The sequence below is a fragment of the Poromitra crassiceps genome, assembly GCF_964638095.1.
Source record: "Poromitra crassiceps genome assembly, chromosome: 6".
Classification (NCBI taxonomy): domain Eukaryota; kingdom Metazoa; phylum Chordata; class Actinopteri; order Beryciformes; family Melamphaidae; genus Poromitra; species Poromitra crassiceps.
In genome coordinates this window covers 37245005-37256226 of record NC_139627.1, presented here as the reverse complement: position 1 = coordinate 37256226, position 11222 = coordinate 37245005, and the positions used below count along the sequence as shown (strand labels likewise).

Sequence of the window (11222 nt, the reverse complement as noted above, 5' to 3'; positions counted from 1 at the left end):
AGTAGCCACACAGTGAGAAAAAAGAAAGTGAGAAAAAATAAATCATGTATTGCGGAAAAAGTGATGCATCGATTTAAGATGCATCGTATAATCGAATCGAATCGAATCGTAGACTTGTATAATCGAATCGTATCGAATCGTGAGATCAGTGAAGATGCACAGCTCTATCATATAATAAGCCTCACTGTGAAAGAGTGCTCATATAATAACCCTCACTGTGAAAGAGTGCTCATATAATAACCCTCACTGTGAAAGAGTGCTCATATAATAACCCTCACTGTGAAAGAGTGCTCATATAATAACCCTCACTGTGAAAGAGTGCTCATATAATAACCCTCACTGTGAAAGAGTGCTCATATAATAACCCTCACTGTGAAAGTGAAGGACTCAGAAAAGCAAAGGCACACCTTTTCTGCTCTTCTTCACGCAAAATGATACAGACTGTTCTGAAACATTTTATTGCAGCATGTGTCATCTGTTGCAATGTCATACTTCACAATACCACAGGGCTGCGCTGGCTTTACGCTGTAATACTGCTGCCACCTAGAGAAGTATTTACGCTCTCTTAATGAATGCAGGAGCCCATTACTTACAGTGCGTTTCCTGGCATTTAAAAAATTAATTCAGCGTAGCATTTTAACACGACACCGTCCATCACGGGTTGCCACGGTAAAATCCTTACAACACCCGAGTTCTTCCACCCTGTCTATCCCCTTCTCCTCGCGGGAACACAAGGTCCTGGGAATAGGGGAAATCCGAGAGACAGGAATGCCGTTTTATTTGGCTTGGCCCGGAAAGAGGGGACCAGCCAACTGCCCTGTGCCCCACCCCCACACTCTGCCCCACCCCCACACTCTGCCCCACCCCCGCACTCTCATGTGTGTCAACCGCAGGGGACGCTCACCCTCATGCACACACAGCCTGGGGTTCATGTACAGACTTGATGCTGCAGTGTCTAGAATCCATGACGTACTGCACGGCGGCTTTTGGCCTATCGACGAGCACTTTTGAGTCAGTCGATCTCTTCTGAGACACAGTCGCAGACACTTAAGGCAATCAGGAAGTGGTTTGGAAGTGGACTTACTTGTCATCCCTCTCCAGACACTTGACTAGAATGGGCAGGATCCCAGATTTTATCAAGTCATCGATAGGGGGGTTTCTGTCACTGGAGAGGAGTTTTCTGACAAACGGTGGAAAAGAAATGTCAAGAGCTTGAAATAGAAAGATAATTGGCAAGCGTGTTTGTGTCTGTGTGCACGTTTAGGACTCCCTCACCTGGCGGCCTGTACGGCACTGAGCTGGACAACTGCGTTATCGCTGGTGGCGTTCTTCAGGTGAGAGAGGGACAAGGCCAGAGGACATGTTACATCATTCATCCACAGGAGGGGGCTGGTGTTGGTAGATGTGAAAAAGCATCACAACGATTTGCCATGATGTTCAGCCTTACCTGTAAGATGGCATCAAGCGTAACATTTTGCTGCACAGAGAGAGAGAGAGAGGGGGGGGAGAATGGAAGGATGTTAGCATTGTTAGCATTGATTAAGCATAGTAAATCATGAAAGGAGAATAACCATCACTCCCAAGTGTCAAGTAGAACTCCCAGCTGACTCAACACAAAGAGGATATGATAAGGCGAGATGAAGTGGCCTGGATTTGTTTTTAAAATGGCACATTGTTATTGTTGTTGTTGTTAACTCATTCACCGCCAATGACGTCTTTGACGTGTTATCAGAAATAGCCCTCCCCGCCAATGACGTGTTTGACGTGTTTTTGTTTTTATTACTGCAGGGCGTAGTTTAAACACTTCCCCAGCCTGTCACATGGTATCAGGTCCCTATCATCTAAGACAACACGTGAACAAACACATACCGCAGCTGTTGTTTTGAAATTGAGCAAGAGGAAAAGCAGAAAACTGGTAACGCTTCCTTGTGCAGACAGGAGAAACGCCATTGAAACGCGCCTCGGCGCGCTGCACGAGCTGGAGTCGCCTTCCTCTGTGCCAGCCGGGAGAAAGTAATCAAGAGATGTGTTTGATCATCGGAGGAATGAGGAAATGATCGATCAGTTTGCGAGGGCGGTGAGGACATGTTGAATAGCCGAGGGGAAAACGGGAACGATCAGATAGCAGGGAAGATATGACAGGGAGACATGGACGAGGACGGGTGCAAAATAAACACACAACAGCAAGGCACAAGGCAGAAGCGGCATTCACAGCAGCCCGCTGTCCTTTCTCAAGAGCTATTCAGTTCATGAAATCGCTGGGCTGCGTGCCCTCCAGTGTTGCTCCTGGCCAATCCCAGCGCCACAGGGCGTGGTTATTGCTTATCCTATGTGGGGTTAGAAATCTAAAAGGGGGATCGGGGATCGTGTGTGTGTGTGTGTGTGTGTGTGTGTGTGTGTGTGTGTCTGTCTGTCTGTCTGTCTGTCTGTCTGTCGGTGTGTCTGTCTGTCTGTCTGTCTGTCTGTCTGCACACTCACACCGAGTAAACTGTATTGTTGAATGTAAAAAAAAAGCACTTCATGTGTATATATATATATATATTTTTTTTTTTTTGTCATTTGTGTCCTAACGAATAATATTTACATGTCTGATGTCAATACAGTTCAAAATAAAAGAATTGAGAGTGAGTTCTTCCTGAGATTGTGCCCTTTTACAAAAATTGCCTTTTCTCCTGTTTATTTTCTCAGGGAGAACTTTTGGGGGAAAACAGGGTGTATATAAATGGCTATAAGTAGAGTACAGAACATGCTAAAAGCTCACTTTTTTTTTCCTGGTGAACCCAGAGACGTACATCTTCATTTTGAGGTATTGCAAATCACTCTGGTGCAATAGATAATTTACTGTGGGTCTTGAAAGATGACCAACAATTATGAAAATCTTTGGCCTGTGCTAAATATTGGCAGTCCTAAACTGGCGGTGAATGAGTTAATGCTGCTGCAGCCCTGTTAGCTCACAGATGGAGATTGCCACTTCATCATTAGCACACACTGGCTTGTCTCGCAGGCCATTCCTCATCATTTCATTAAGCTAGTGAAAGGCCATCCATCAGAGGAGCCACGCACAGGCCTGCAAGAGAGAAGCCCATTTGGCCATGAGCTGCCCAGACACATCACGTCACAGAGTGTTCCCTCCATGAGCTGCCCGGACACATCACGTCACAGAGTGTTCCCTCCATGAGCTGCCTGGACACATCACGTCACAGAGTGTTCCCTCCATGAGCTGCCTGGACACATCACGTCACAGAGTGTTCCCTCCATGAGCTGCCTGGACACATCACGTCACAGAGTGTTCTCTGCTGCCTGGACACATCACGTCACAGAGTGTTCCCTGCTGCCTGGACACATCACGTCACAGAGTGTTCTCTGCTGCCTGGACACATCACGTCACAGAGTGTTCTCTGCTGCCTGGACACATCACGTCACAGAGTGTTCTCTGCTGCCTGGACACATCACGTCACAGAGTGTTCTCTGCTGCCTGGACACATCACGTCACAGAGTGTTCTCTGCTGCCTGGACACATCACAGAGTGTTCTCTGCTGCCTGGACACATCACGTCACAGAGTGTTCTCTGCTGCCTGGACACATCACGTCACAGAGTGTTCTCTGCTGCCCGGACACATCACGTCACAGAGTGTTCCCTCCATGAGCTGCCTGGACACATCACGTCACAGAGTGTTCTCTGCTGCCTGGACACATCACGTCACAGAGTGTTCTCTGCTGCCTGGACACATCACGTCACAGAGTGTTCCCTGCTGCCTGGACACATCACGTCACAGAGTGTTCTCTGCTGCCTGGACACATCACGTCACAGAGTGTTCTCTGCTGCCTGGACACATCACGTCACAGAGTGTTCCCTGCTGCCTGGACACATCACGTCACTAGTCGTGTTTCCATTACCGTCAGAAATGCGCAAAATCTAAATATCGCAATAGAAATTGGGTAATGGAAACACGTAAATTTCGAAAAAGCTCCCAAATATCGCAAAACGTTTTTGCGCTCTCATGAGGTGGTTTTTCAGACGTGTCGATATAGCAGTTTATCGCAAAAGTGTAATGGAAACAGATTTTCCGCATTTGCACGTCATGTGACCCATCTTCTCTTTTGGAAAATGAAAGGAAATTAGGGAGAAAGGGTTTGATAAACCGTGGCAAAACCTTCGCAGCAAGTGGAAAACTTTGAAGCAACGCTACCTAGCAGAAAGACGTGTTGTGCAAAAGCGGAGCCTAGATCATGTTTAATGGGAGAAATCGATCCATGCCTGTGTGCGCGCATTTGGCACAGCGGCGAGATGATCGGCGGGATGAAAAGCACACCGGTGCGGTGCTGTTGACTGAAGTGATTAATACATTACACACGTTTCAGGTGCAATGTTATAATTATAATACACGATATTCTGACTATTGCACCATATCAGCCTTTCCCCCCCTCCTCCATCTCTAAAATGGGACAAGTTGTAGGCTACCTTTTTTCCTCTGCCTGTCGCGCTCACTGCATTCACCGCAGCCCGCAACATGTTCTTTTGAATTGATAATCAGGCTCGTTTATATGCGTTGTAACTTCATGTTGTGATTTGCATTGACCATTGGTTGGATTTGAGCATGCAGGGGACGGGATATATGGGGCAGATCCGCGTGCGTAATCACTGTGGCAGCTGCTGGTAACGGGAATTGCGAGACTCAACTTCAATGGAAACGCCTACAAGTCGCAATTGTACATTGTCGAAGTTGTAGAAATATCGCAATTATTTTGCAAAAAACTGTAATGGAAACACAGCTACAGAGTGTTCTCTGCTGCCTGGACACATCACGTCACAGAGTGTTCTCTGCTGCCTGGACACATCACGTCACAGAGTGTTCTCTGCTGCCTGGACACATCACGTCACAGAGTGTTCTCTGCTGCCTGGACACATCACATCACAGAGTGTTCCCTCCATGAGCTGCCCGGACACATCACGTCACAGAGTGTTCCCTCCATGAGCTGCCTGGACACATCACGTCACAGAGTGTTCTCTGCTGTCTGGACACATCACGTCACAGAGTGTTCCCTGCTGCCTGGACACATCACGTCACAGAGTGTTCTCTGCTGCCTGGACACATCACGTCACAGAGTGTTCCCTGCTGCCTGGACACATCACGTCACAGAGTGTTCCCTGCTGCCCGGACACATCACGTCACAGAGTGTTCTCTGCTGCCTGGACACATCACAGAGTGTTCTCTGCTGCCTGGACACATCACGTCACAGAGTGTTCTCTGCTGCCTGGACACATCACGTCACAGAGTGTTCCCTCCTGCCTGGACACATCACGTCACAGAGTGTTCTCTGCTGCCTGGACACATCACGTCACAGAGTGTTCTCTGCTGCCTGGACACATCACGTCACAGAGTGTTCTCTGCTGCCTGGACACATCACGTCACAGAGTGTTCCCTGCTGCCCGGACACATCACGTCACAGAGTGTTCTCTGCTGCCTGGACACATCACGTCACAGAGTGTTCTCTGCTGCCTGGACACATCACGTCACAGAGTGTTCCCTCCATGAGCTGCCCGGACACATCACGTCACAGAGTGTTCTCTGCTGCCTGGACACATCACGTCACAGAGTGTTCCCTCCATGAGCTGCCCGGACACATCACGTCACAGAGTGTTCTCTGCTGCCTGGACACATCACGTCACAGAGTGTTCTCTGCTGCCTGGACACATCACAGAGTGTTCTCTGCTGCCTGGACACATCACGTCACAGAGTGTTCTCTGCTGCCTGGACACATCACGTCACAGAGTGTTCTCTGCTGCCTGGACACATCACGTCACAGAGTGTTCCCTCCATGAGCTGCCCGGACACATCACGTCACAGAGTGTTCTCTGCTGCCTGGACACATCACGTCACAGAGTGTTCCCTCCATGAGCTGCCTGGACACATCACGTCACAGAGTGTTCTCTGCTGCCTGGACACATCACGTCACAGAGTGTTCCCTGCTGCCTGGACACATCACGTCACAGAGTGTTCCCTCCATGAGCTGCCCGGACACATCACGTCACAGAGTGTTCCCTGCTGCCTGGACACATCACGTCACAGAGTGTTCTCTGCTGCCTGGACACATCACGTCACAGAGTGTTCCCTGCTGCCTGGACACATCACGTCACAGAGTGTTCTCTGCTGCCTGGACACATCACATCACAGAGTGTTCTCTGCTGCCTGGACACATCACATCACAGAGTGTTCCCTGCTGCCTGGACACATCACGTCACAGAGTGTTCTCTGCTGCCCGGACACATCACGTCACAGAGTGTTCTCTGCTGCCCGGACACATCACGTCACAGAGTGTTCCCTCCTGCCTGGACACATCACGTCACAGAGTGTTCTCTGCTGCCTGGACACATCACGTCACAGAGTGTTCTCTGCTGCCTGGACACATCACGTCACAGAGTGTTCCCTCCTGCCTGGACACATCACGTCACAGAGTGTTCCCTCCATGAGCTGCCCGGACACATCACGTCACAGAGTGTTCTCTGCTGCCCGGACACATCACGTCACAGAGTGTTCTCTGCTGCCTGGACACATCACGTCACAGAGTGTTCCCTCCATGAGCTGCCTGGACACATCACGTCACAGAGTGTTCTCTGCTGCCTGGACACATCACGTCACAGAGTGTTCCCTGCTGCCTGGACACATCACGTCACAGAGTGTTCCCTCCATGAGCTGCCCGGACACATCACGTCACAGAGTGTTCCCTGCTGCCTGGACACATCACGTCACAGAGTGTTCCCTGCTGCCTGGACACATCACGTCACAGAGTGTTCCCTGCTGCCTGGACACATCACGTCACAGAGTGTTCTCTGCTGCCTGGACACATCACGTCACAGAGTGTTCCCTCCATGAGCTGCCCGGACACATCACGTCACAGAGTGTTCCCTGCTGCCTGGACACATCACGTCACAGAGTGTTCTCTTCTGCCTGGACACATCACGTCACAGAGTGTTCTCTGCTGCCTGGACACATCACGTCACAGAGTGTTCCCTGCTGCCTGGACACATCACGTCACAGAGTGTTCCCTGCTGCCTGGACACATCACGTCACAGAGTGTTCTCTGCTGCCTGGACACATCACGTCACAGAGTGTTCCCTCCACACAGACCAGACACATCACGTCACAGAGTGTTCCCTCCACACAGACCAGACACATCACGTCACAGAGTGTTCCCTCCACACAGACCAGACACATCACAGAGTGTTCCCTGCTGCCCAGACACATCACGTCACAGAGTGTTCTCTGCTGCCCGGACACATCACGTCACAGAGTGTTCCCTCCACACATCACGTCACAGAGTGTTCCCTGCTGCCTGGACACATCACGTCACAGAGTGTTCCCTCCACACAGACCAGACACATCACGTCACAGAGTGTTCTCTGCTGCCCGGACACATCACGTCACAGAGTCTTCCCTCCACACATCACGTCACAGAGTGTTCTCTGCTGCCTGGACACATCACGTCACAGAGTGTTCCCTCCGCACAGACCAGACGGGACATTCAGATGACGTACTGCAGTAGAGTTGTGCAAGAGAGTTCTCCCGACGCTTCCATCCATGTGGTAGAATGAAAGGTTTGGAATGCTACATCCTGCTACAAGTCTCTGCCCAACTTTCTTCAAATCATGAAAATGCACTGTGAAATTCCTGTCCCATTTCTATAATCTATTAACCTCCCCGAACCTGTTCAGCAAATATTGTCTGCTGTTTTTAGTATATTTTCTAGTATATTTCTCACACATTTTTAACAAGATTTTGAAACGTGTGAATACTGCCAACTTGATTGTCACCCTGCTGGCCTCTTATCCAGACAATAGACCCTTTTCATGGGGGCCATTTTGTGTCAGAAAGGCAGGATAAACACAGGTGCAAGCAAAACACTAATGAGGGTTTCCATCTTCCATGATTGGAAGTTGGAAACCCTCATTAGTGTTTATCCTGCCTTTTCGACACAAAATGGCACCCATGAAAAGGGTCTATTAAAATCTCTCTCTCACACACACAAACTTACTCCTTTGAAGTCTGAGTCGACATCAGAGTCCTCCAGACTCTCCTCCTGTGGGACATTTCTCTTCTTCAGTAGATGTTCGTCTCGTTTGTTCTGACGGGGGGGGGAGACAAAAGATGAAAGAGTTCATTAATGCATTCATTATTTAAGTAACAGTGAATCTCGTCCTAACTCAAAAACTTTTTTCCATTTGCAGACTCAAACTTTTACTTTTCTTGGAGCACAGCCTGCCTAGCTGTAAGAAGTCCCGATTTAAGTGCGTTAGCCAAAGAAATCTACCTGCAGGCTTTTTCCTGGGGCAAACAGTCATACATCTTTACAGTCATACTGATTTTTTGGAGGACCTTGCACTTACAACCTCCCTAAGCTCGCATCACATCTCGCACATCCCCACCTCCGAGTAAGCAACCGCACACAGCTGAGCAGAGGAGGGGAGAGGTGGGATAAAGACAAGCAACCCCACACAGCTGAGCAGAGGAGGGGAGAGGTGGGATAAAGAGACACGTGGGTTGATGTTGAGTGAGTAGGGTATCAAAGGCAGCTACATACGCAGGCGCAGACACACACACACACACACACACACACACACACACACACACACAGTTGACAGGGCATGTGATGTGAGTCAGTGGTAGGAGGTGAATCCTTTGGCCTACATTCCTGCTCATCGCGCCGACGTGCGTCACAGTGATGACTAATCAGCATCGCAGAGCTCCACACTGTGTTCTAGCAGAATGGAATGTGCTGGAGCCCAGACCAGCTCAGCACTACAGGCCACTGACGCTCTCTCTCTTCATCCCCTGGCTGTGTCACTCTGTGCCCTACCAAACTCTCTCTTCATCCCCTGGCTGTGTCACTCTGAGCCCTACCAAACTCTCTCTTCATCCCCTGGCTGTGTCACTCTGAGCCCTACCAAACTCTCTCTTCATCCCCTGGCTGTGTCACTCTGAGCCCTACCAAACTCTCTCTTCATCCCCTGGCTGTGTCACTCTGAGCCCTACCAAACTCCGCTGAACACGCTGTTGTTCTACGCAACACTTTGCCAGTAATTGTCTGCAAACTTTCCCCAGAGGCCAACGCCAAAATGTCAACTCAGATGGCCCTAAATCAAGCTGCGTTTACGTTTACATGCACACAATATTCCACTATTATTCGGAAAATGACAATATCCTGAATTTGACAAGGGTCATGTAAACAGCATTATTCCAAATGCATTTTCAGAATTTGGCCTTTTTCTGAATTTAGCATTTTCCAATTAAGACATGTGGGATATTCCACTATTATTCATGTTTTAGGAGGATTCTTTGATCATGTATACAGCGCATTCGGAATATGCGTCTCAAACAGGGTTTTTACCGCTGTTTGCGATGCATCTTGCCTGTTTGCGGTCAGCTGATGTGTGCTAGAAGCGCTAGAAGAGGCTATAATCATGTAATCCATCATCTCTGATATGCAAAAAGAAAAGGCCACATTTGTGATGGGGAGGAGATGAGAAACATGCCTAACCATTTAAAGAGAGAGTGGCGCCCACGGAAGTCCAAAATGCTTGTGAGGTCAAAAAAGAAAAAGAAAAAAGGGGTCCATTGGAGTGAATGGAGATGATGCCTAACATAAGCCACTTCTTAACATGCAGTGGAATCCGTATTATAACCCGCTCCTAGCCGGTTGGCCTGCATGTTAAACAACAATTAGCTGGCCTACGCGCACTCCTGCGAGTCCGTATCATATTCATCTCGGTCACCTGTATTCATAGCTTTCAAGGGGCGTTACGTGCTGCCGGGAACGCCCACCTGGCGGTCAAAAAAAAACTTGTTCATTCCACTGCCGCCGAGTCACTAGTTTCTCACGCTGTGTTTGTTCAGCCAAAATGCCGATTACCTGTTGTGCTATCGGTTGCACTAACCGACGAGGAGACACGCCTGGCTTGTGCTTTTACAGAATGCCGTCGGAGAAAGAAAACTCAGACAGGAGGAGGTTGTGGATTTGTGCGATTAGACGTGGTTCAGTCGCTGGGGAGGGCAAATGGCTACCATCAAAGTACACACGTCTTTGCGGCCAACATTTCATCAAAGGTAAGCTCAAGTAACGTTAACGGGGTATTTTAATCGTTATTGTAACGTTACTTGAGCTTACCTTTGAGGAAATGTTGGCCGCAAAGACGTGTGTACAAACGGCTAAACAAACACAGCGTGAGAAACTAGTCGACTTGGCTGGCAGCGAATGAAGAAGTTTGTTTTTTGACCGCCAGGTGGGCGTTCCCGGCAGCACGTAACGCCCCTTGAAAGCTATGAATAGGATCCGGATTACAGCAAAAGCGGCTGCTGTTAAACACTGGCAGCTCATGTCTGATCATGTCTGAGTGGGCGGGTGGTGGCACTTCACGTTCACATAGTTTATTAATTAATGAATCGTTCGGGCAATCGCTTATATCAACGAATTAAATGAGCAAACTCACGGTTTCCTCAAGTGCTGCAAACGGCTTGAACTGTTTGGTAGGCTAGAGCCTAGGGATCCCAACGCGCTTCAGCTATGCAGGCAGGCAGGTCCGGTGCAGAGGAGGGACACTTACTGCTGCGCTGCTGATCCATGTCAGAAAAAGTGAGACATACATAGGCCTAGCCTAACTTTTGTGGGGAGAAATACATTAAAAACTAGTCAGATATGACTTGAATGCCACTTGTAAAATAAATCACCCACAGTGATTGACGACGGTCCGACCACTATTTTGACTGGGCGGCTATTTTGTTAGGCTTTATGTAGCCTAACAAAGGCGGAAGCGCTCATTTTTGGCACATTGCCACCCCTCGTGGTCGGAATGGACCCTCATAAAACGGCATGTTTTTAAATGGAGTTTGATTAAAGATTCGCTAAAGCTGTTTAAATTTAGCACAGCGCCGACAACGACTCACACGACAACTATTTGCCTTGTAGGGAATAACGTGCATGCTCCCGCACCCCCTCCCCCCGCCCACTGGCAGAGAGAATACTGACCATTTCCAGCTGTTTCTAAACAAAGACCCCTCATGTTTAAAAAGGTAAAACCGGAAAATATCCTGCTCTGGTTAGCCAGAGATGATCCAGACTTCATGTTTAAAAGCCACTATAGCCTACTTTAAATATGAGAAACTTGGATATCAGGTTTTTGGATATGCGCAAATATCGGAGTGCCAAACTTTTCAGCAGCAAGCTCC

General features: G+C 48.8%; 1 protein-coding gene across 1 annotated transcript in view; it reads right to left on the bottom strand.

The window, feature by feature from the left end:
* kpna3 (karyopherin alpha 3 (importin alpha 4)) overlaps positions 1–11222 on the bottom strand; it is a 38804-nt gene that overhangs the window by 16833 nt on the left and 10749 nt on the right. Inside the window, exons 3-6 of the mRNA XM_083638899.1 lie at positions 8035–8124; positions 1448–1477; positions 1276–1328; positions 1085–1180 (exon numbers count right to left, since the gene is read on the bottom strand). Coding sequence (XP_083495025.1) covers positions 1085–1180; positions 1276–1328; positions 1448–1477; positions 8035–8124 — 269 coding nt within the window. The remainder of the gene's footprint in view (positions 1–1084; positions 1181–1275; positions 1329–1447; positions 1478–8034; positions 8125–11222) is intronic.